Here is a 26,987-nt window from a genome sequence, read left to right on the forward strand (position 1 = left end):
ACAGTTACTCATATATCCTTCTAGATATGTTCTATTTCATTTTAAACACACACAATTTTTTAATGGATCATATTACACATACTGTTTAGCAACCTGCATTTTTCTTTAAAAATAGATTAACGCAGTGGCTGCAACAACTGGCTCAAGCATAGGAATGATTGTGAGATGGTGCAGGACCAGGCAACGTTTTGTTCTGTCACACGTAAAGGTTGCTATCAGTTGGAAGCATCTCAATGGCACCATACAACATTTTTCTTTAAACCATGTATTTTGAGATCTTTCCATGCCTTAATTAAGCTGCCTTATTCTCTTTGAAGCCCTGGTGATGCAGTGGTTAAGAGCTCGGCTACCAACCAATAAGGCTGGCAGTTCGAATCCACCAGCTGCTCCTTGATTTGGAATCGACTAGATGGCAATGGGTTTTTATTCTTTTTGATGGCACTGAAACTATTTCGTTGCATGAAAAGACTATATACATTATACAGTTAGTTCCCTAGGCTAGTTTTAAGGAAGTGATGCAAGGGTTAAGTATTTGGCTGTTAACCAAAAGGTTGGCAGTTCGAGCCCACTCAGCGGCTCCATAGAAGGAAAGATCTAGCAACCTGCTCCTGTAAAGATTATGGCCTAGAAAACCTTACGGGGCAGTTCTACTCTGTCACATGGGGTCACTATGAGTCAAAAATGACTCATGGGCACCCAACAGCAGACTAGTTTTAACTAGATTAATTTAAAACTCTTCTTTCTAAAAGAAAAAAGAAAGCTATACCTTGCATTTCTGCTCCAGATACTAATTAGCTTCAGCAGAGGAGTAGGAGAATACTGACTTTCAGATCCAAGCCTGCTGATCTAGGAGACAAAATAAAAACATATACACAACAATACTGAAAAAACCAAAAACTAAAAGCAGAACAAGCACAGAAACCACACTAAACGATAAAAATCCAAAGGGCAGAGATCAACAATTAAAGGACACACAGAGGAAAAATCAAGGAATTCAAAATAACGTCCACACAGGAAAAATGGCAAAGAGGGTACATGGAAGTACTGGACACTGGAAGGGCGTTAACAGGAAAACCAGGTAGTTCAGGTGTCAAATGCCCAGAAATGACTAAGAGCTCAAGCAGCCAGAAGTAATCTTTCCTAAAATCAAGTCTCTCCTGCGGTCTTTTAGCTATAACTACAGGTGGCTCCCAGGTTATGAACAAGATCTGTCCCTAAGTCTATCTTTAAGTCGACTTTGTAGGTAAGCTGAAAGGAGTATATAGGGTTCTGATTTAGCATCAGTTAGTCAAATGTCAGTCTTTGTATACGGTATATATTTTACCTTTCTATGCATATAAAACACTTAAGACACACTTCCAAATACACTACATTTTAAACATAATAATACAGTAATAGGAAAAGTAACTATATATGGTACTGTACCGAAGAGAATCTGTGTGTGTGTAGGTATACAGTAAAAAAAAAAAAAAAAAAAAAAAATTAAACAGTTCTTAAAACAGTTTAGATAAAAGAAAAAGAAAAAAGATCTTGTAAGTTAACATAAACCATTGTATTGAACTCAAATTCTTAATACAATAGGCTTTATAGAAGACCTTTCTCAAGTACAAGTTGTTGAGTTGTCCGTAAAACAGACATTTGTGACCAGGAAACTGCCTGTATACCAGTTATCATCACCAGAATAGTTACAAACAAAAAAACCCAACAAGGAAACAAGTAACAAAAACACCTGCTTGTTTTTCCTCATGCCTGTCAAAAGCCAGAGGCATGCTACGTGAGGTGCTACAAAAATTGCTACACATGACTGAGGCAAAATCATTTAAATTAGCCTTAAGTGTAAGTGCCAAGACACTGCAGAAACTAGCTCTTAAGCTTTAGGGATAGTAGAGGCAAAGAAAGGAGGCCTGGTGGCACAACGGTTTAGTGCTCGACTGCTGGCTGACAGGCTATCGGTTGAAACCCACTCAGCGGCTCCACAGGAAAATGTTCAGGCGATCTAAAGATTACAGCCTAGAAAACCCGATGGGCAGTTCTACTCTGTCGCATGAGGTCGCTTTCAATTGAAATCAACCTGACAGCACCTACCAGCAACAGAAAAGAAGCAAAGAAAAGTGTTCTAGAACTACTATAAATAAAGAGAGGCTTGATGTAAAAGACCAGGACAAACACTCACGTCTGGGTGGTAGAAGCAATAAAAAAGGAAGAAACAGAAGGTGTCTAAGCAGAATGTAGAAAACAAGGTTTACCTGGGGCCAAACTGCACCATGAAACACGGCATCAATTTCTTCTGTTCTGAACTGATATGATTCCCAATCCAAAAAGATATCAGTTATCATTTTGATTCCAAGACGTCTTAAATTTTTCAGTGGGTTAATAAACCTCAGTTGTATCTGTAAAACAAAGACCTTCCATTAAAAAACATATAAGTATCATTTTTATCCCTAACTCCTCAGGGAAGCACTCTTGCTCAGCTGCCTCAGAATTGAACTGGAAATTCTGTTAGTAAATCCGTTGACTCTGGCTCTGATTCCCTAGGGAACTCCGACTGAGCAAGTCATATTGCTTTTCCCCCTAAGCAAGAAGAGAGAGTGGAGACTTAAAAAAAACCAAACGGTGCGATTGCTCCATTATCTATGCCCAGTAAAATCACAATACAGCGTCCTTAGGAAGAAGCGAAATCACAGTTGGAGAAGCTGTTATATTCCACATTGTTTTACTTTTTTACTCAAATAATTGTCTCAGATGAAATCTTGATTTCTTTCCATGAACAGACACTCTAATCAAAACAAACATTTTGCCATCACAATGCTTTAGACTGGAGGGGGAGGGGAATATATATATCTATATAGAGTCCCTGTGAGTCGGAATCAACTCAATGGCAACCGGTTATATATAGATAGGCAGACAGATAGATAAAGGATCCCTGATGGCACGGTGGTTAAAGTGCTCAGCTGCTAACCAAAAGGTGAGTGGTTCAAACCCACCAGCTGCTCTGTGGGACTAAGATGTGGCAGTCTACTTTCGTAAAGATTTAGACCCTTTGAAACCCTATGGGGCAGGTTCTATTCTGTCCTATAGGGTCGCTATGAGTTGGAATCAACTCGACAGCAGCGGGTTTATATAGATATACATATATATACATATATAAACTCTATGGGGCAGTTTTACTCTGTCCTATAGGGTTGCTATGATTTGGAATTGACTCAATGGTAACCGGGGTTTTTTTTTTTTTTTTAAATACACATATATGAAAAAATAAAACAGCAGTGGGTTTTTTATATACATATATTCACACATACACACACACACACACACACACACATATATATATATAAAACCTGTAGTCATTGAGTCGATTCTGACTCATAGTGACTCTACAGGACAGAGTAGAACTGCCCCATAGGGTTTAAGCAACAGCTGGTAGATTTGAACTACCAACCTTTTGGTTAGCAGCCAAGTTCTTAACCACTGCGCCACTAGGGCTCCATGTGTGTATATACATACATACATACACACACACACACACACACACATATATATATATATACACAAACCTTCATTTCAAATGAAACTCACTTTTATTTCTGTCTTTATATACACATATATATTTAACCTTTTTTAAAATGAGGAGTTTTAAACTATTCTTGTTAAAATTATTCTAGGAGACTAAACAATTTATGGTCTTCCCACACAAAAGAAAAAGTTTGTGTAGTTAAAGAACAAAAAAAAAAAAACCCAAAAAACCAAAACCAAACCTGTTGCCGTTGAGTCGATTAGACTCTAAAACTTAAATAATAAACCAAAACCCACTGCTGTCGAGTCAATTCCTTCTCACAGCGACCCTACAGGACAGAGTAGAACTGCCCGATAGAGTTTCCAAGGAGCGCCTGGGGGATATGAATTGCCAACCTCTTGGTTAGCAGCTGTAGCACTTAACCACTACGCCACCAGGGTTTCCAGTTAAATAATAAAAGTAATTAAAAAAAAAAATACGGAGACTTAATTAAGGCATGGGAGGATCTCGACATACACAGTTCAAATTTGGAAAAAGAAAAGGGGTGTGTGTGTGTGTCTGCTTATGTATAGAAGGGATGTCTAAATTAGCAGCACTTTTTTTTTTTTTTTAAATAAGAGATATTGCCGCTTCCACCGGCATCTCCTTCCCTATGTTATGAAATCACAAATATGCCACCAGTATGCTCAGGCTCAGAGTAGATCAGGTTCAATGCCATGGTCCTGATTTCAACTTAAAATCTAACTGAAGGAAAATTTTATTAAATTATGTGACAGACTGAAAGTGATAAAGATCGTTGATAGGGGAGGAGTTGCTGAAAACTTGAGAGGGTAAAGCTTCATGGAAGAGACAACTTCCACGGTATCTTAAAGGACAAAGAGGCTCAGGACAGACAGAAAGGACAATAAAGGCCTCAGAGAGATTTCTCACAAGCACAGAATGTTGCAAAAACCAAACAAAAGGAGGGAAGATTCAACCTCTGTTTTTTTTCCCTCTTGATTAATATACCTGGCTCCTGATTTTTACACAAGACCCTACCCAGCCCAGTGCTGTCAAGTCGATTCCGACTCATCCTACATATGACCCTTTATGGATTTTTAGAAGTTTTACACTTGACCTTTATCAACTACATTAAAATCTAAAAACCACCTTGACAACACAAACACTCTAAAATAGTGAATAACAAGTCTCATGGATAAGATATCATGAAGAAAACTAGTATGACTTCAGTGGAAGCTACCTGCCATGAAAATCTGATACCCTGATAAAAAGCCGTGGTATCTGAATTTGAAATAGAACATTTATTTATTTATTATTATTGTGCTTTAAGTGAAAGTTTATAAATCAAGTCAGTCTCTCATATAAAAAGTTATATACACCTTGCTATGTTCCCCTAGTTGTTCTCCTCTTAATGTGACAACACACTCCTTCTCTCCACCCTGTATTCCCCATGTGCATTCAACCAGCTCCTGTCCCCCTCTGCCTTCTCATTTCACCTCCAGACAGGAGTTGCCCACATAGCCTCATGTGTCTACTTGAGCCAAGAAGCTCACTCCTTACCAGTCACACTTTCTGTCTTATAGATCACTCCCAATCCCTGTCTGAAGAGTTGGCTTTGGGAATGGGAAACAGAACATTTTTAATTCAAACAAAGATGAACAAGGATGCCACCAATTTGCTGTGTCTGATGAATCATGTGCTCTCACATACCACGTTTCTACCATCTATGTTTAGCTAGTAATCTCACTGACAAATTGCAGGCACAGAAGACATGACAGGCAAGTATAAGGTGACATAGTTACAAGTCATTCTGTTCTGTTTCAGTTCTACTGGTAACATTTCATTATCTGCTGTATAACCACTGGTGAAAGGTAAAGACTATTACTGGTATCTGGAACATGCTATCACGATCACTGCAAGCAAATAAACTACTAGTAACAAACATGACATCAAGTAAGAATGCTCCCCCACCCCCCCCACCCCTGCTCCCACCAGCCTACTCTCCATTCTGGTAGAATCTACACATTTTATTCACTTTTGTAGCTACATGCCAGCTGCCCAGTTTATACCTGTTGATAACCTGCAAAAAACCTCTGAAAATGGGCAATTATTAAAAAAAAAAAAAAATTTTTTTTTTTTTTAAATTATAGAAGACTTTAATTTCTGGAGCAGTTAGTTTTTGTAAATGTACTAAATGTACCTCTTGCTCAGAATTCCTAAAAAACCAAGCCCACTGCCATCGAGTGGATTCCAACTCATAGCAACCCTATAGGACAGAGTAGAACTGCCCCATAGGGTGTCCAAGGCTGTAAATCTTTGTGGAAGCAGACTGGCACATCTTTCTCCTGTGGAGTGGCTGGTAGCTTTGACCTTTTGGTTAACAGCCAAGGGCTTTAACCACTGTGCTACCAGGGCTCCTTCCTCTTGTTTAAATGTGCCAAAAAAAAGAAAAAAAAAAATTAACAACGAAAACCAGCAACAACCCTCACATTTCAGTGTCAGTCAATACCCTGATAAGATTGGAAAGACAGAGAAAAAGAAAATGTGTAACTTTGCTCAAACACATAAATGTAGCACTTTAACTCACTTAAGCAATATTATTGCGCAATATTTCACCATGGCACCTCAAGGAATTCCTTGGACCACTCAAGAATTTTTTTTTTTTTTAAAAGCTCCTATCTGTCAACAAGCTTAACACCTCACTACCTAATGAACTGTGAAACTGCACAAATGATATTCTGAGTTACTAAATGCTGACCCAAGAGTAAGGCTGCATTACTGAGTAACTTCTAGGTTAACCAAAAATTCAGGGGGTAGAAGTAAGCTCAAATATCACCTCCTGAGAGAGGACCAGGACCACCCTAGTAAAAGATGCATCTATCTACCTCCATCCTGACCACTATCATATTATCTCATTTTATTTAAAATATTTTTTATCTTCTTTGTCTCCACTTAACATGCTCATGCTTTCCTCTACTTTCTTGAACATAGGGAGAGTATTTATAATGTTTTTTTTTAATGTCTTTGTCTAATTCCATCATCTGTGCTATTTCTGGGTCTGCTTCTAGTGACTGATTTTTCTCCTCATTATGGATCAAATTTTCCTTCTTTGCATGCTTGGTAGTATTTGATTCGATGTCAGACATTGTTAACTTCATGTTGTTCATTTAAATCATTTAAAAGTTTTTGAGCTTTATACTGGGATGCAGTTAATTTACTTGGACAAAATTTGATCTTTTTAAGCTTTGTTAAGGAGCCCTGGTGGAGCAGTGGTTAAAGTGCTTGACTGCTAACCAAAAGGTCGGTAGCTCAAAACCACTAGCAGCTCTGCAGGAGAAAGACGTGGCAGTCTGCTTCTGTAAAGATTTACAGCCTTGGAAACCCTATGGGGTCACTATGAGTTGTAATCGACTCAGCAGCCATATTTTTTTTTCATTGAGTAGGTAGGACCAGAGTAGCCTTTATTCTAGGGCCAATTTGGCTCCACTACTGAAGCAATCGAGCCCTGATGGGATGGTGGTTAAGAGCTATGGCTGCTAACCGAAAGTCTGGCAGTTCAAATCCACTAGCCACTCCTTGGAAATTCTATGGGGGCAGTCCTACTCTGTCCTATTGAGGTGCTATGAGTTAGAATCGACTCGATGGCAGCGGATTTGGCTTTTTTTGGTTACTGAGGCAGCGGAGTCCCTGGGTGGTACAAATGAATAACGCACTAGGCTGCTAACCGAAAGGCTGGAAGTTCGAGTCTACCCAGAGGCATTTCAGAAGAAAGGCCTGGAGATCTACCTCTAAAACACCAGCTAATGAAAACCCTCTGGAGCACAGTTCTACTCTGACACACATCGGGTCGCCATGAGTCAGAATTGGCTAGAGGGCAACTGTTTTTTTGGCTTACTGAGGCAATGCTCTTCCCGGTAGTGCTCCTGATGGCCCATGTATTGCAAGGTTTCTACTCTGGCTGTTGTGAACGTGAACTACTCCCAGCCGTGTGTTACTCTGAGGACTATTCTGTCTGCTCCTTTGTGGCAGTTTTTGTTTCCAGTCCAGATGGGGTAACAAGGACCAGATTTATCCTTCTCTCTTAAGCAACTAAAAAACTGAACAAAATATATGTGAGAATCATTTCCAGAGATTGTACATCAGGCTGCAGAGGACAGTGACCCCCAAAAGATGAGAAACAAATGAGGTGAGCCACACATTTCCCCCAGCCTAGTACCTGAAGAGGTATAAGGCCTTAGTGCAGGGAGGAAGCGCTCAGGCAAAGCCCACCAATCTCCCTGTCCCGAGGAGATGAAGTGGGGAATCTGAGATCAAGAACGACAGAAACATGAGTGTTAGAGATCTGCAGAAGGGTCCCCACAATTCAATTTCCTCTCAGACCTTACTGCCATCTGAAATTACACATCTGCTCACGTGTATTCATTCACTATTTTTCTCCCCATGACACCGAGTCCTTACATGTCTCATTCCCCACCTACAACAATGTCTGGCACACAGTAAGTGCTCAATAACAGTTGCTGAATGAATAAACAGACAGGAATTTTTGTTTGTTTTGATCATTGCTGGATCCCCAGTGCCTGGAACAGCACCTGACACATAGTAGGAACTCAATTTATATTTGTTGAAGGAATGAATGAAAGAATGAGGAAAAGAAAACAGTGCTGCCAAATGGAGGGTATGTTCTAAATCCCCAGATCTTGGTGATCAGAGTATTATTTCATTACCAAAGCAGATTCATATCCATGCATATGCCAAAAAGGTGGCAGGAAGGTTTGGCTGGCAATTTTCATGTTTAACAACCATATTTGAGAGGCAGTTTACTGGACATACCTATGAATCGAATGAAATGAATTTCCGCCAAACTAAAACTGTACCTATCTGTCATTAACTGGGAGTCATCAGCAGAAATCAAGGGCCCGGGTCTTTATTCCAAGCCCTACTTTCTTTAAGATGCCTTCAGTTCATAAAGATGTTAAGTTCCCCTAAACTTCAAAGAGTGTACTTATATCCACCTAGCTTGTTTCAACAGAATGTAAATACATTGCTCTGATACAATTCAAGAAATATTTCCTGAGTATCACCTTATAAAGCCTCTTGGCAGTTGGCCAGCTGACTTGTCTTGCCTAATCTTGCTGCTTATCTTTATTCAAAACTTTGCATTCATGGTAGGTAAGCATTTACCCTTTAAAGAGCTCCAGGTAACTCTGTCTCAAAATAACAAGGACGACGGTAACAGTGCTCTATTCATTCTCTAACCATTCCAGACAAATGAGAGTTGAAAGATAACCTACACCCCTATGCCCTTGGAATTAAAATCTAAGAAAAATCAGCTCAAGCGTCGCTGACTTTGGCTTCTAAGAAATATAAAACACAGCATTAACCCACACTCTCTATGACTCCATCTTTTTTTTCCATACACACGATATAATCTGTATATTCGTCTTGTCACACATAAATACCTATAACAATGAAGATCCCATATTATGGAAGACCGTTTTAAAGAGACACTTACAAAGGTTAAGCTGGAAGGATTTAACCTGGAAGGATGTCAGTAATTCAGGCCCCAACCCAATCTCAAGTGAAACACCGACTCATATTAGCCTAAGAAGAAAGCATCTACACAGTGAAACTCTCACCTTTTCTCGTTGGTCAAGGATGTGAGATACAGTTGCTGTCATACAGAGCAATATCTGCAAAATCTTCGGTAAGTATGCACTGATCAGATGACTGATGTCCTTCAGTACTATTTCAAGGCTATTTAAGATACCATGCTGACGACCCAAAGGAAGAACTTTCGATAAATCCAAATCTTCTACTGCTCGAATGACTGCAGAATGGCACTCTCCTAGTGAAACAAAGAATACAGATATCACGGAAAGAGAAACATTAGCATGTTACTACTTATAGTTTGCTTTCAATTTCCTTCAGTAACACAGTATTGTCTATTTTTAAAATGCTTCACTTTTGATAATGTTCTTTTCTCAAATATTATCTCCTTTCAATTCTTACCAAGTAGTCAATGAACTAGGTGAGGTAGGTTTTGCTATGTCCACTTTATAAATGAGGAACCTGAGGAATAAAGAAGGGTGAGAAATTTGTGACAGACGAAGTCTCTAAGCGCAAGTCTCATCCTATTTATACCATTCCTAAAAATGTGAGTTACTAATAGTCTGGAACCATTACCACAGAAAAAACACAAAATAAATGCAGCACGATACCCTGTAAATAAATGTCTAAATTTGGCTAATGCAAAGCATTTATGGGATTGGAGCAGAGGTTTTGTAGTCAAAAAGATCTAGGTTCAAGACCAATTCTGCCACCTTCTTGCTGAGTTGTGTGCTGTTGAGTTGATTCCAACTCATAGCTAGCCTATATGACTAAGTAGAAACTCGCCACAGGATTTTCTAGGCTGAAATCTTCACGGGAGCAAATCACCGGGTCATTTATCCTATGGAGTAGCTGGTATGTGAGAACCACCAAACTTCTGTTTAGCAGCCAACCATTGTACCACCTTTGGGCTCCATTGATGTTCAGTGGGCAAGTTACTTACTCTTCTAAGATTCAGTTTCCTCATTGGTTAAATTGGGGTAATTAAGTAAGGATATCTCATGTGTTTATTTGAGGATAAATGGAGTTGTATGTTTAAGGGTCTGTTATAACGTCTGGCATAAAGACAGTACTCAATAAATGCTGTTGTTGTTGTTAGGTGCCATCAAGTTGGTTCTGACTCATAGCGACCTGATGTATAACAGAACAAAATATCGGCTGGTCCTGCACCATCCTCATAGTCGTTGCTATGTTTGCGCCCACTATTGCAGCCACTGTGTCAATCCATCTCCTTGGGGGTCTTCTTCTTTTTCACTGATCCTCTACTTTACCAAGCATGATATCCTTCTCCAGGAACTAGTCCCTCATGAAAACACGTCCACAGAATGTAAGATGACATCTTGCCCTCCTCCCTTCTAAGGAGCCTTCTGTCTGCACTTCTTCAAAGACAGATTTGCTCGTTCTTCTGGAAGTCCATGGTATATTCAATATTCTTCACCAACACCATAATTCAAAGGCGTCAATTCTTTTTCAGTCTTCCTTATTTATTATCCAGCTTTCACATGCATATGAGACTGAAAATGCCATGGCTTCAGTGAGGCGCACCTCAGTCCTCAGAGTGACATCTTTACTTTTGAACACTTTAAAGAGGTCTCTTGCAGCAGATTTGCCCAATGGAATAAATTGTTTGAATTCTTGACTGCTGCTTCCATGGGTGTTGATTGTAGATCCAAGTAAAATGGAATCCTTGATAACTTCAATCTTTTCTCTGTTTATCATGGTGTTGTTTATTGGTCCAGTTGTGAAGATTTTTGTTTTCTTTTTTTTTTTATGTTGAGGTGCAAGCCACACTGAAGGCTGTAGTCTTTGATCTTCATCAGTAAATGCTTCAAGTCCTCTTCACTTTCAGCAAGCAAGGTTGTGCCAGCTGCATATTGCAGGTTATTAATGAGTCTTCCTCCAATCTTGATGCCGTGGTCCAGCTTCTTGGATTATTTGCTCAGCATATGGATTGAATAGGTATGGTGAAAGGATACAACCCTGACACACACCTTTCCTGATTTTAAACCATGCAGTATCACCTTGTTCTGTTCGAACAACTGCCTCTTCTTCTATGTACAGGTTCCTCATGAGCACAATTAAGCGTTCTGGAATTCCCACTCTTCACAATATTTTCCATAATTTGTTATGATCCACAAAGTTGAATGCCTTTGTGCAGTCAATAAAATACAGGTAAATGACTTTCTGGTATTCTCTGCTTTCAGACAAGATCCATCTGACATTGGCAATGATATCCCTCCTTCCATATCCTCTTCTGAATCCGGCTTGAATTTCTGGCAGTTTCCTGTTGATATACTGCTGCAACTGTTTTTGAATGATCTTCAGCACAATTTTACTTGTGTGTGATATTAATGATATTGTTTGATAATTTCCGCATTCTATTGGATCACCTTTCTTTGGAATGGGCACAAATATGGATTCTTCCAGTCAGTTGGCCTGGTAGCTGTCTTCCAAATACCTTGGCATAGACGAGTGAGCACTTCCAGTGTTGTATCTGTTTACTGAAACATCTCAATTTGTATTCTGTCAATTTCTGTAGCCTTATTTTTTGACAATGCCTTCAGTGCAGCTTGGACTTCTTCCTACGATACCATTGGTTCTTGATCATACACTACCTTCTGAAATGGCTGAACACTGACCAGTTGTTTTTGGTCAACGTATCCTCTGTGTATTCCTTCCATCTTCTTTTGATGTTTCCTGCGTCATTCAATATTACACTTCAAGGCTTGAATTTTTCTTCAGTTCTTTCAGCTTCAGAAATCCTGAGTGTGTTCTTCTTTTTTGGGTTTCTATTTCCAGGTCTTTGCACATTTCATTTTAATACTTTACTTTGTCTTCTAAGTCGCCCTTTGAATGTTCTGTTCAGCTCTTTTACTTCATCATTTCTCCCATTCGCTTTAGCTACTCTATGTTCAGGAGCAAGTTTCACAGTCTCTTCTGGCAACCCTTTTGGTCTTTCTTTCTTTCCTGTCTCTTAAATGACTTTTTGCTCTCTTCAAGTATGACGTCCTTGATGTCATGCCACAACTCTTCTGGTCTTTGTTCATTAGTGCTCAATGTGTCAAATCTATTCTCGAGATAATCTCTATATTTGGTGGGATATACGCAAGGTCATACTTTGGCTCTTGTGGACTTGATGTTCTTCAGGCTCAACTTGAACTTGCATATGAATAACTGATGGTCTGTTCGCAGTCAGACCCTGGCCTTGCTCTGACTGATGATATTGATCTTCTCCATTGTCCCTCTCCACAAATGTAGTTGATTTGATTTCTGTGTATTCCATTTGGCAAAGTGTTTAATCACTGCTTATGTTGCTGAAAACAGGTATTTTCAATGAATAAGTCATTGATCTTGCAAAGTTCTGTCATGAGATCTCTGGCCTTGTTTCTATCACCAAGGCCACACTTTCGAACTGATTCTTCTTTGTTTCCAGCTTTCACATTCCAAGCATCAGTAATTATCAGGGCATCTTGATTACATGTGTGATCAATTCTAGACTGCAGAAGTTGGTAAAAATCTTCAGTTTCTTTATCTTTAACATTAGTGGTTGGTGCGTAAATTTGAATAATAGTCATACTAATTGGTCTTCCTTGTAGGCATATGAATATTGTCCTATCACTAACAGTCTTGTACTTCAGGATAGATCTTGAAATGTTCTTTTTGACAATGAATGTGATGTCATTCCTCTTCAACTTGTCATTCCCAGCATAGTAGACCATGTGAATGTCTGATTCAAAATAGCCAGTACTAGTACATTTCAGCTCACTAATGCCTAAAATATTGATGCTTATGCATTCACTTTCATTCGACAACTTCCAATTTTCTAGATTCATACTTCGTACGTTAATGCTCCAATTATTAATGGATGTTTGCAGCTGTTTCTTCTCATTTTGAGTCGTGCCACACCAGCAAAGGAAAACCCCAAAAGCTTGTCTCCATCCACACCATAAGATCGACTCTACTTTGAGAAGGTATCTCTTTCCCAGTCATATTTTGAGTGCCTTCCAACCTGAGGGGCTCATCTTCTAGCACTATATCATCAAACAACGTTCTGCTGTTATTCATAAGGTTTTCACTGGCCAATTTTTTCAGAAGTAGACCACCAGGTCCTTCTTTCCAGTCTGTCTTAGTCTGGAAGCTCTGTTGAAACCTGTCCAGCTTGGGTGACCATGCTGGCACAGCTTCCAGCATCACAGCAAAATACAAGCCACCACAATACAACAAACTGACAGACAAGTTGAGGCCAACAACCTCGGGGTACCATTACCAACCCCAATTTGTAAGTAGAGTATCATGAGTCACTTCTCCTTCTAACTGGTTTTTCCAGATGTTTTTTAGGCAAGTGGCCAACTTCCTGCACAAGAAAGACAAGAGGCTGGGGTCACAGACCACAGAACCAGTTAAGACCAAATCTGGCCTGCCTGACATGCGCAGAACCATCGACCCTGTCCTCTGGGTGACCCTGGAACTATTCTCCTGCAGGACAAAACGAAACTTTAGCAGCCCAAGTTTGGGGGAAGAATTTCAGAAAAGAAGAGTCTGAGCCTAAAAGGTCCTGTTTGAAGACACTCCTTTCGGACTGAGCAAGGGCAGACAATAGAACTGATCCATGAATGCCTTTTTGGGCCCCATCAATCAGCAACTTTGCTTCTTCCTGCCAGGACCCTTCCTTGGTTCTTATCCCTAATAATAACTGTTTCAGCCATTGTTCAGGGAGCCATCTTGGAGACACATGTCCCAGTGTGCTCCTTTACTCGGCCAACCAAATAAAGCTGCTTCTTTCGCTTTCACCCATTTCGTGTCTCTGTAGTCGCGCTGAGTGAGAACCTGAGACCTCGGTAGCAAAGTGGTGGCAATAAATGTTAGCCATTGTTATTATTAGTAATTACTAACATTGCATAACACAGTACATACCACAGAGCATTACAGCTCACTGTACACACTATTACATCCATTTCATAAAGACTGCAAGGTTCTTGAGGGCAGAGTGTAATTCTTCACTTTTCTATTTTGAACTTAGCAGAGTGTTGGGGCATTCAACAAGTCATTACTCAATAACTGAATGACTCAGTGAATGAATAAATGCAAAACAATTAAGATTAATTTTGCAACATGTTGGAAATTGCTTAGAAGAAATTCTTTGTATATGGGTAAGTATTCATTTTTCAAATGGCCCAAATGCAGGACAAAAAGTATACATTTTCTAATTGGGTTTACTTACTTACGGATGCTCACAGTCCTCAGATCATTTGGGAGCTTTGCTTAATTCCATCTAATATTCAAAGGAATTGTGTTTCAGTAAAAACACCACCGTCAAGTTCAGGAGGAGCAATGCAGTTAGAATGAAGTCTAGGAGCATAGGGAACTTAGCCTGAGGCATTAGAAGCCTAAAGCAGACAAGACACACTCAGGAGTGAGTGGCAGTTGATAGTTACCATTCTTGAAGTGCTTCACAGGTTCAAACAGCAGGTCTAAGAATATCTGGATCTCCTCAGGCTGGGTCCCTGCGAGGAACCTCAGAACAATGGACATGCGGGTGCCTGAAGCAGATTTCCCCTGAGTTTTAGTCCCTGTCTTGTTCTTCATTCGTCCATACAAAATCCTAAAAAGTAAGAAGAACATTACTTGTTTGCATTTTAATTCTAAAATACAATACTTGTTCTTGTTTTTCAGAAAGGCAAAAATAGCAACTGAACAGATGTAAATGGATTATAAAAAGGAGGACTGAAAATAGAAATTAGATATTTAACTTAGGATGTAAGAAAAATAACAATAAAACAAGGGTAAGGGAAGCAGGAGAAAGAAGAGTAAAGACAAAGGCCAGAAATCAGTACTCTGAAAAACACACAAGCAGTGGAATTGATAAAGCGGGAAGGTAGTTCGTTGCATGAGAAAAAAATCAATAAAGCAGGCATATCAAAGTATTAGTCTAATCAAGGAAAAAGGAAAACATAAGGATAAGGATTAAAAGGACTTGAAATAAGAAAATACAACTATAGGCAAAAACAAAACAACCAAAAAAAGCACGCAAGAGAGTAAAAAGATTCCAATTAAATGATAATTTTCTAGAAAGAACATAAATGTAAGTTAGCAAACACTACTGAAGAAGATAACCTGAATGGACCAATAATCATAGGAAAACATGAAGCTCATACAGTTTTACAGGTAAATTTTTTAAGCTTTCAAGGGTATCATAATTTCCATGTTATAAAGTTTTAGAGCAGAGAGAAAAAAGGAAATTGTCCTTTTTCATTTGTAAAGTTGGTACAATCATGATACTAAAAAGAGGTCAATGGACAAAAATAAAACTACATACTAATCATGTTTATAAACATAAAACACAGAGTTTCAAAATACTGTATCTAGCGCAGTATTAAAACTAAATAAAATTTATCCCAGGAATGTAAGAAAGATTCATTAGTCAAATCTATTACATTACTATAGATCAATAGTCATAGAAAAAAGTATATATATATAACCATTTTAATACATGTTTAATAGGTATTTTTTGTAAAATTTAACATCCATTCCTGATAAAATTCTAAATAACCTAGTAATAGAAGCCACCCTCTTAACATGATAAAAGCTGTTAATTTAACACGAAAAAGGCAAAGAATGGTTCTCAAAATTTTCAGTAATAGGACCTCTTTGCACTCTTCCTTGTGCCAAGAAAAGGCGATCTTCGAGTAATTTATGGATCATTTGTGTGTTCCATTATTTATAACAAAAAGTGTAGTATTAAATATTACATGATTTTTAGAAACTATTCCCGAACACTTAAACTTGGAGAAATGTTGCATTTAAATTTAACGTTATTATTATTAAAATAATACCATGGAAAGTATTTGTGCCAAGGACAAAAAATTATAAATTCAGTCTCTCCAACAATTTGACTTCCCCAAAAGGTCCAATTAAAAAAAAAAAAAAAAAAAATCCAAAAGATAATACAAAATGAAATATTCCATTACAGTTGCTGAAAGAATTATAATTCTACACTCACGACTGTTTTTTTTTTTCTTAATCAGCTTTTAAAAAATCAGTTTTTGAACGATATACATGCCTCATCAAAACAGGAAACAGATCTGCTCGGTGGGCTGTTTTCACTATCGTATTGTCTTCTGAAATGCTAAAATGCACTATTTCTTCCTTAAAGCTTCTGTCTTCAAGCAATCTTTGCAAGTTTTCCCTTTAAAAATAGGAAATATAGCATAATCATTTAATAATCAAGAGTACTTTCAAAAAAAGGCATGAGTAGAATAATGTATCTAAATAAAATAAGGCCTTAAAGAATAGTCCATGTTGTGGTTGACATTTGTAAAGGAAAATGCTCATAAAAATACCTTCCAAAATGACAAGTTTTCAAATTTTAAAAGGTAAAAGGGGTTCTAAGGGACTAGACTTAGTCAATGATTCACATATTCAAAAAAATATGATACTAAAGCTTTCTTCAATTCTTAGCGTGATTATGATTCCCTAAGTAATCACCAAAATTTTACCGTATTATATTAGAAGGAGAGTAAAATGATATAACCTCAACACATATTTTTCAATTAATAGTCTCTTTTCTACTTTATTATCTATGCAGAACTACTCTTAACAAACAAATATATTTCCAGATTTCATTTCTGGCCTGGAAATGGCACTAGGGTTACCTTAGAAAAGAGGTAAATTTTCCAGGCCTTCAAAAAATTATTTTAGAAGGGGCTCTCAGGTACCAGGATAAAAATCAGCCAAAAATGAAATGTAAGACAGTACACAATACTGGGGAAGTCCGCAAAACTTGACCAATGCAAGGTCATGGCAACTTCACAGACACATCCAAACTCCCTGAGGGACAGAAATACCGGGCTGAGGGCTGGGCGCCATGGTGTCAGGGAACATCTAGCTCAATTGGCATAACAGTTTATAAAGAAGATGTTCTACATCCTACTTTGGTGAGTAGTGTATGGGGTTTTACAAGCTTGTGAGCAGCCATCTAAGAGACTCCACTGGTCCCACCCTGTCTGGAGCATGGAAGAATAAAAAAAACCAAAGACACAAGGGAAAGATTAGTCCAAAGGACTAAGAGACCACAATTACCACAGCCTCCACCAGACTGAGTCCAGCACAACTAGATGGTGCCTGGCTACCACCAATGACTGTTCTGACAGGGATCACAATACAGGGTCCCAGAGAGAGCTGGAGATAAATGTAGAACAAAATCCTAACTCACAAAGAAAGACCAGACTTACTGGTCTGTCAGAGACTGGAGAAACTCCAAGAGTATGGCTCCCAGCCACTCTTTGACCTCAGTACTGAAGTCACTCCTGAGGTTCGTCCTTTAGTCAAAAGATTAGATGGGCCCATAAAACAAAATGAGACTAAATGGGCATACCAACCCAGGAGCAAGGATAAGAAGGAAGGAGGGGACAGGGAAGCTGGTAATGGGGAAGCCAAGGTCGAGAGTGTTGACATGTTGTGGGGTTGGCAGCCAATGTCACAAAATAATATGTGTATTGTTTAATGAGAAACTAATTTGCTCTGTAAACCTTCACCTAAAGTACAAAAAAAAAATTAGCAAAGAAAATTTCTTCAATATCAAATAACTTACCTATAAGGGAGGATGTGTGGATGCTTATATGTCATTATGCAATCCAGGGTTATTTTTTGTACTGTTTGATCTTGGTGTAGCAACAACTAAGAATGATATTATATGGAAAAATTAATACAATCACTTACATAACATGGGATAGCAATTTACTTTTGTTCATATGCTAAATTAGATTTCCTCAAATCTAAATTTGTACACAAGGTTAGAGCTGACACCTGACAACTACCTCCCATTTTCCTGGTGGGAAATATATGCAAAGAAAAAAAATGACAGTAAAACTCTCGATGCCTGCATCCCACATGCCAGACCCTCAGGATTTGCCAGTCTTTTGGCCAGAGCCAATTTTCTACAGGGCTGGTAATGTGATGAGGCAAATCTCTGACAATATGGTAAAGGTAACAAGCAGCCAATAAGATGCCAGGAAAGGAGACCTGGTTCTGAGGCCTCTCTGATGAAGAAGTTCAGGACTTTGCTTCCTGTGGACAACTGAGACTTTTGAGCTCTGGCTTTATAAACAAAGCATATATCTGAATTGTGGGCAGAACATACATAAATTCTGCCGAAATGGTGGAAGTTTAATCTAAAGGACATTCAACAGAAGATCAAAATTTCATTCTCTCAAGTGGTTTCAAATGATATTCAAAGCTCACTGTTCCTGACATTAAATTCTTCTGCAGTCTTTTCTGGAATGCAGGGTCATACACTGTGACTGCAACGGACCACCATTCCAGCTCTCTGCTTTCACTCAATCTAACAGTCCTTGGAATCCGACGTCTGCCACGAAAGTCGACTTAACTTCTAAAAGGGCGATATGACTAACACCTATATTAAGTTCTCGACTTGTGGCATATTTGAGTTATGGTGAACCGCCCTAAACGACCATCCAGCATTTTTGTTTTGTTTTGTACATCTTAGTAATACGTACCACATACAATGTTGCAGCACGTAATTTGCTAATGTCATCATTCTCAGATGTTCACTCACAGATGCTCAATTTTATGATTTACTGTTCAAAACACTGGCGTATAGCAGGCTATGGCCTGGTCCACAGTGAAGTTAGTGTCAGTGTCGGGAGTCATAATGGAAAGTTGGACAATGTTCAACTCTAACGACACATGACAACTGAACTGCACATGTGCCTGACAGTCTTTACGACTCTGACTTCATTGTTACTTTGCTGACTTCATTGTAGGCCAGGCCTATAATGTGATCTTATTCAGCGTTTTGAACCATAAGAAGCATCAGTTGTTAATCTGAAGCCGAGCTGTTCAAGTTTCTCTAGCCGTAACACCCGCACTGTGTTGTGTATTTTTACTCAATTAACCAAGTATTATTAAAAACCTGAAATTTACTTTGGCAAAAAAAAAAAAAAAAGGCAGAAAATTTCACAAAGAATTGTAGTGCCAAGGATTTATTTTACCTACCTGAAGATAGAGGTCATATAATTTGGATTCCAGATACAAGGCCCGTGGATTTGAAAACTTTGAGAAAACTTGTAAATGAGCAATTAACTGCCTAACAAAAACAAAACAGAAAGAGGGTGTTATAGAATTAAAGAACAGAGATTATCTTTGCAAGATGATATTCCCACCAATTTTATTCTTTCTGGCAAGTACCCCAAACACCCTGATTATAGTTCCACGGTTAGCTATCCAAACAAGTTTTAATTATTTGCAATTAGGAAATTATTCTCCAGAAATGCCAAATGTTGGCAGACCTCTCCCTGAAATCCAGACTCCCCACCTCCAGAGAAATCATTCAGGATGTGCTTCCCAAAAAAACAAACTTGTTGCTTTCGAGTCGATTCCGACTCACAGCAACCCTATAGGACAGAGTAGAACTGTTACATACAGTTTCCAAGGAGCAGTTGGTGGATTTGAACTGCTGACATTTTGGTTAGCAGTTGTAGCTCTCAGCTATTACGCCACCAGGGCTCCTCAGGCTGTGCTTAGGATGGTCTAATTAAACCAAATGCAGAAAGTAATACACCACAAAATTGAACACAGTTGACTTTTGAAATTATTCCTGGCCTAGATTCTCTGCAATAGACAGGAAAGTGGTAAACTATGTCTGCCCTGACCTTCCTAACACAAACTACGTCAGGGAACAGGTGTCCGAGTGTAGGTAACCACAGCTTTTGCTTACCAAGGAGGAAGAAAGATCTATATTCTACAGTTAAAAGTTGAATTTGAAGGTGGGAATGCCTCAGAGAACACTCACTTTTCTATTAAAACAGACTGAGGAGAGAGCTTGTACAGCATTTACTCACCTGACTTTCAAACCCCAACACTATGAGGCTTAAAAAATACCTTGGGAAAAGGATTTTCTGTGTTTAATCTGTAAGATGTATTTGAACTTTCAAATACTCTGAATAGATAAACTGTTAAGATCTGAAGAGATTTTTATTTGCCTGTTTCAAGACAGGGAAAGTGAGAAGTGAAGAGAGGTGGAAACCAGGCTGTATGGTGGTGTGACTGCCATTCTCAGCTGTGTGACTCTGGGGAAGGTTCCTTAATTAATGTCCCAGAGTCGCAGTTTCCTCATCTTGATAAGGAAGAGTGAGGCCTACCAGCTTTGGTGTGAAGATTAAATGAAAGAACCCAAGCTGTGGTGTTTCTGCCCCTAAGAGTTTAGGTAAAACATTAAAACTTCACTGCTCCTGAGCTAAAGAAAGCAAAACTGTGAAAGTCCTGCTAGTTAATATACAGAAACTAAGCTGGAAATTATAACCTCTTTAGATATTGTAGAGAAAGAGGGGTAAGTAGGGCAGTATTTTTTATAAGTAGCTAAAATACTCCGTAAGTTCTTATTAGCACTGAGCCCTGTAGTTTACCAATAAACTTTAAACATTTTCTACTGAAACATCTACTCCTCTCTTCTATGTGCTGTGTAACCTTAAAGAGCCAAAGAGAACAGGAGCTAACTTACACACTCTCGATACATCCTTGCCAATGAGAAGCATCCTCCATGAAGGATTATATATTTTGCCTATGAATATACTGAGATGGCACCAGAAATGTGTGATGATTATTAACACATTCACATTTTCGGTGAGGGTGTATTTCAGCACTTTTCTAGGTTTGGCTCTAGGGGCAGAAAAACTAAGACATGGGCCTTATCCTTAAAGAGTTTCTGATTTGCACAGGAGATCTATAACAACTAATACCCAAGGCAATGAGTAGTGCCATGATGGAGGTACACATGACTATTACCAAAGTTTAGAGTTGGGTATGATAACTTTTAGTTCAAAAGAGGGAAATACTTCAGTGAAGCTGCAGCACTGGAACTGTGTCTCAAAGCATGAACAGAATTTCAATTGGCAGAGATGAGGCAAAGGCATTGCAGAAAGGGGGGTGGAGGGAGGCACAAGCAAAGGTCCAGGGGTTGGAAAGTAAGAGGTACGAGCCGATAAATGGCTTACTTATTTATTCAGCAATTGTACTGAGCACGAATCTTTTGCCAGGTATTATACCGGAAGATATAAAAAAGAAAACAGCAATCTTTGTCTCGGAGAAAGTAGTACAGACAGAATGCTGAGACCCCTGAGAAGGCAGAGGCAGAGAAAGAACTATAGTTTCAAGGACTTTGGCCCTAATCTTTCCCGTCCTTGGGCTTCACACATTATTTCCAATAGCTGGCAAGTTCTTCCCCATGCCTAGCAAACTCTCATCTTTCAGCTTCCAAGGTGCCCTCTTCTCTGAAAATCTTTCTAGACTCTTTTTGGTAGATTTAAGCAATTTTTTCCATGCACTTTTTAGTTATTGTTAGTTGCTGTTGAGTCAGCTCCAACTCATGGTGACCTTGGGTATAACAGAACATTGCCCAGTCCTGGGCTATTTTCACAGCCGTTGTTTCAGCCACTATGTCAATCCATGTGATCCCATGAGTGCTTTAAAAATCTCACTCATACCACAGCATACATTAGACTATGACTCCTGTAACACGGACACTGTACAATTCATCTCTGTATCCCCAGCACCTGGCACAGAGGTACTCAGCACATTGCTGAGTGAATGAATTAATAAATGGCTCATGGGAAATTACTCAAGAAATAGGCATATCCAGTTGAGACCTAAAGTGTTACAATAACACAGTATCACCAATCAGTGGATCTCTGAGATCCTAATTCAGACAATTTTCAAGTAAGTTGACGTTAATTTTTGAAAGCTCACTTTTTTTTTTTTTTTTAAAGGTTTTTAACAACGTAGGCAAATGGATAACCTAGAGAATAAGAAAAAGAGTATAACAACTGCACGTAAAAAAGTATGCAGAAGGAGACAAGTCAACAGGCAGGAGAGAAGTGCTGACATGCTCATTTATAAGGAAAAGATATGCCATTACGTGTTCCCCAGCACAAGCGTATGATGCTCCGGTGCTGTGAAGGTCAGTGACACAGGTCACAAAGACCACTTCAGCATTCCAGGCCCCAAAGTCCCTACAATTCCAACATTCTGAGACTAATAAGGGAAAGAAAGAAAAGAACAAATAACAAGCAACCAACCAAAAAACTGACAGTTTTCTTTGGGCTGTAAAAGAAAAATCCCAGGAGATGTAGAAATGTAGAACTTACTGCAAATAATTATCTGAGTTGCTCATAGGTACCAGAATATCTCACATTTAGACCATCGGACACCTCTCTCTTCTGTTCCTCCTAGAGCTGTGGGTCCACAGATGTTGAACAAGGTTGAACTTACTTTGCTGCAGCTCTTCTTGTCTTTCTTTTCTGTGTGGGTTCGTCTTGGGGCACCTCCTCTTCTTCCAACTCCTCATCATCTCCGGCTGTTGGTTCTTCTTCCGTTTCCTCTGCCACCACCCTTTTGCCTTTTCTTTGCAGATCTTGGGTTGGCGCGACTTGCAGATCCGCTGGGTAATACTCATTGCTGTAGTGGAAGAGAGTGGGATGGAATAGAGTGCACTTTAATCTGAAATGTCCTAGTTCTGTTTAGGAGACAGAAGACGTTCATGGCTCACACAGTGCAGGGACATCAGAGGCACTGGAGTCAAGCCAACTATACAACATTGTGCTTTTTTATTCAGCACCCCTTAAATACCACATTTTTATGCAAGTAATGTGTGTGTTATGTTTTTGGCCAACCTCATAACTCCCTCGTGCATTATTTTTCTAGTGTGCTATGTGTGTTATATATGTGGGCACATTATTTACCAAAAATATGGTACCCTGTTTGACACATCACTCACTCAACTAACCGTAGAAGACACCTCATTCCATGTTTTAAGCTGCTGAAAATATTCGAAATGTCTATTTTGAACTGAGCTAAAACAGCCTTCCTGTCTCTGGAGCTGCAGTGGGGGGTGGATTGTATTAAATGATTCAACTATAACATTAGGACCATGCTGGCCACTTTTTACCAGATATGTTTTACACTGCCAGTGTCCATTAAAAAAATACAGCACTATAACAAAATTCAGGGCTCAGATATGGTCTGATAAGACATATGGGACAAAGACTTCTTTTACTTTTAGCGGCAGCCACAACATGACACAGATTCACATTGTGAGTCTTTATGTTTTGTCTCTCCTAAAGTCCCTTGAACTATTACTAAGTATTTGTATTTGTCCTTATTAAATTCCATCCCTTAAATTTTGGCCCATTGTTGCGGTTAACTGATGTGATCTTGAAGATGCATTAGTTTTATGTCACTTTCTTTTCTAAAAAAATATTTTACTGTTTTTGGAGAAAATTTACATAGCAAATTAGATTATCATTCAACAATTTCTACACATCTTATTCAGGGATATCGGTTACACTTTTCACAATGTGTCAGCATTTTTATCATTTCCATTCTGATGGTTCTGCTTCCATTAATCTAGCTTCCTTGTCCCCCTTACCTTCTCATCTTTGGTCTAGGGTAAATGTCGACCTTTAGGTTTCATTTAGATGATTGTTTAGAGGAGCACAGTGCTCACAGGTGGTATTATTTATGAGCCACTCTGTCTTTTGGCTGATAGGTGACCACTGGGAGAATTTTTTGTCATTTTTATTTGTTTACTCAACAATTAATTTGTTGTCTATTTTGTGCATGTCACTGGGCTAAAGACACACTGATAAAATAACATACATTTGAGGATAACACTCTACTAACACACCTGAAAGAACTCTAGATTAATACACGTTAGACTCCAGGTTACTGCACAAAACTACAACTTGAGGACTGGGACAGTACCTTCTTCAACTTTGTATTCTCACCTCGTAGTATCTAGTATTTAATAAATATCAAATGGATGAATGAATAAAATGAGGTAAGTTGCTCTGTAAGCTACAAATTGTGCCACATCCACCCAATAACACCCCTATTGCACTCTCAACATTCATTTAGCCACATTTCACATTTTTAGCCTCTATCTCCATGCACACCATAGTCACTCATTTATTTATTTAATGAGATAACCCTGCAAAGCACTTACATGAGTATCTGGCACACAGTAGGTGCTCACTAAGTGTTACTTATGGTTGGGATATTGCCACCATTGTCAGTCTTTCATTCCTGCTCCTGGTTCGGCTCCTCTCAGAATGTTTACATGGGACCCATACGTTAGTTCTAATATCAAATTAATTGAAACCAGATTTAGAAACACAAATACCTAGTTCTCCTCTTCTTCCCCCCAAAAACTCATAATATATTTAAAAGCTAGAACATCTGGGCCTTTTATTAGTTTGGGTCATCTATAAAAGCATTACTTATAGGTAATCAGTGCCAACTAACTTTAAATGAGGTATCCTCAACCAGTCTCTAAGTCTTAAATTCAGGTACCCACTTCCCATACATGCTCCTTTCTCTATCCCTACCTCTACAGCACCTTGTACTATAGAGTAAGATTTTTATTCTTAGGCTAAGGGGTAATCTGTTTCTTTCTTTGGGAGAAAACCTGGAAAATGAACATGGTAAGAAAATTCGCCTTCTACTAACACCATTAGTACTAGTTTGCATTTGTATAAACCTGTTGCCGCCAAGTCCATTCTGACTCATAGTGACTCTACAGGACAGAGCAGAACTGCCCCACAGGATTTCCAAGGAGCAGCTGGTGGATTCAAACTGTCGATCTTTTGGTTAGCAGCCATAGCTCTTAACCACCGCGCCACCAGGGCTTCTGCATTTCTATACCCGTACCTGTTGCCGTTGAGTTGGTTCTGACTCATAGCCACCCTATAGAACAGAGTAGAACTGCCCCACAGAGTTTCCAGGGAGCAGCTGGTGGATTCAAGCTGCTGACCTCTTGGTTAGCAGCTGAGCTCTTAACCACTGTGTCACCAGGGCTCCTGCATCTGTACAACCTTTGCAATTCACAAGACAACTGATAAACATTATTTTATTTTATCTCCAAAACAAGGCAGGGAAGCCAAATATCACTGCTCTCATTCTATAAATAAATTATAGCTCAAAGAATTATGCAAAAAGAGAAAATCATTACTCTTCCACCACCATACGTACCGACCTGCCAGCATCTTTGCTTGTAACCTTTGTACAGGTGAATTATTCATATAAACCTTTTCACTTATGCACTGGACCTCGTCATCTCTTACCTACTCAAAGGCATGGCTCTAGCAATTTTATTCTTTTTCTCTTGCATCACCAATGTTCCCCTCTTCTGGATCATTCCTACCTGCATGACAGCCATACATGCAGCTTAAATCTTAAAAAAAAAAAAAAAACCTCAACAACAACATCTCCTGTTCTGTCCCAATATCCCCTTTCACCTGTTACTTTTTATCTGTTTCTTTTTTTACAGCAAGAACTAACCACACTTGCTGTTTCCATTTCTTCTTCATTTTCTCTTGAGTCATTCTAATCAGGCTTTCATCCCTACCAGGTTAATCAAAACAACTCTTGCTAAGGTCACATCCATGTTTTCAAAGCTAACAGTTCTTATTCTTCACCTTATTTGACCTCTCAGATACATCTGACTCAACTGATTACTCCCTCCTTGAAATATTCTCTTCACTTGGCTTCTAGGACTATAAGTGGTCTTGGATCTTATTCTATCACTCTGATCACTGCTTCTTGATCTTCTTTCCTGGCTCCTCCTCATCTCCCAACTAAATACTGAGTCAGTCCTTAGAAGTCCTCTCTCTACACTCACATTCCAGGTGACTTCATTCCTGTTTTATAATTTTAAATACTCTCCATAATATACTGGTGATCCCCAAATTTATTATCTCCAGATCAAACCTCTCCCTTGAACTACTAACTCTTAAATCCAACTGCCTACTTCATATCTCTACTTGGATATCTACCAGTATTCCAAACTTAACATATCCAGAAATGAGCTTTTGACTTTCTCCCACAAACTTGCAACTCCCCCATCTCTCACCATCTAGGTAAATGGTAACACTCTTCTTCCAATTATTCAGGTCAAAGCCTTAAGACACAGTCTTGATTCCACCTCAACATTCCTACACCAACTCACCCCACATCTGATCTGTTAGCAAATCCTGCAGGCTGGTTTACTTGCAACCCTTAAAAATTTAATTGAAATCCTTCAAAATAAATCCAGAATCCAACCAACCCTCATCATCTCACTACGATAATCTTGGTCAAGCCGCCATGATCATTTCTTGTCTGAACTTTTCCAATCTCTCCTAACTTGTCCCAGTTTTTACCACTGCCATCCTACTGTCTGTTCTCAACCCAGCAGCCAGAAAACTCCTTCAGAGTGCCGCTGAGTCGATTCCGACTCACAGTGACCCCATATGACAGAGTAGAACTGCCCCATAGGGTTTTCTAGGCTGTAATCTTTACAGGAGCAGTTCAATAGGTCCTTCTCCTGAGGAGCCATGGGGTGGGTTCGAATTGCCAACCTTTCAGTTAGCAATTGAGTACTTAATTGTTGAGTCACCACGGTTCTTTTCAGAAAACTTAAGTCATTTCATTCTTCTGCTTAAACTTTCCAATGGCTTCCCATCTCACTGCAAGTAAAAGCCAAAGACCTTACTAGCACTTAAAGGCCTTCCACAATTTGGTTTCCTGTTTCTGACCTTATCTCCAACTACCTTCTCCCTGGATCACTCTGCTATAGCTGCTCAGACCTCTTTGCTGTTCCTTGAACGAGCCGGGCATGTTGTGGTTTGTAGCCTGCTTAACCTAACCCTACAGCATTTTCTCACATAAAGAAATATTATTGGAACTCATGCTTTTAATTGACTGCTTAATATTATTCAACACACCACATGTCTCATTGTTAAGAGTTTTAAAGCAATGAGATTCTCACACAGCACACCCAGTCAAAATAAAACAACGCTCCAGAAAGCTCCTGCTA

At 39.0% G+C, this 26,987-nt stretch overlaps 1 protein-coding gene across 1 annotated transcript in view; it reads right to left on the reverse strand.

The window, feature by feature from the left end:
• Nucleotides 1-26,987, reverse strand: part of UTP20 (UTP20 small subunit processome component) — a 114,819-nt gene that overhangs the window by 47,323 nt on the left and 40,509 nt on the right. Inside the window, exons 22-29 of the mRNA XM_064283688.1 lie at nucleotides 22,406-22,591; nucleotides 19,136-19,226; nucleotides 17,712-17,797; nucleotides 16,182-16,307; nucleotides 14,557-14,723; nucleotides 9,151-9,359; nucleotides 2,247-2,390; nucleotides 767-846 (exon numbers count right to left, since the gene is read on the reverse strand). Coding sequence (XP_064139758.1) covers nucleotides 767-846; nucleotides 2,247-2,390; nucleotides 9,151-9,359; nucleotides 14,557-14,723; nucleotides 16,182-16,307; nucleotides 17,712-17,797; nucleotides 19,136-19,226; nucleotides 22,406-22,591 — 1,089 coding nt within the window. The remainder of the gene's footprint in view (nucleotides 1-766; nucleotides 847-2,246; nucleotides 2,391-9,150; nucleotides 9,360-14,556; nucleotides 14,724-16,181; nucleotides 16,308-17,711; nucleotides 17,798-19,135; nucleotides 19,227-22,405; nucleotides 22,592-26,987) is intronic.

This window comes from Loxodonta africana, chromosome 4, assembly GCF_030014295.1.
Source record: "Loxodonta africana isolate mLoxAfr1 chromosome 4, mLoxAfr1.hap2, whole genome shotgun sequence".
NCBI lineage: Eukaryota > Metazoa > Chordata > Mammalia > Proboscidea > Elephantidae > Loxodonta > Loxodonta africana.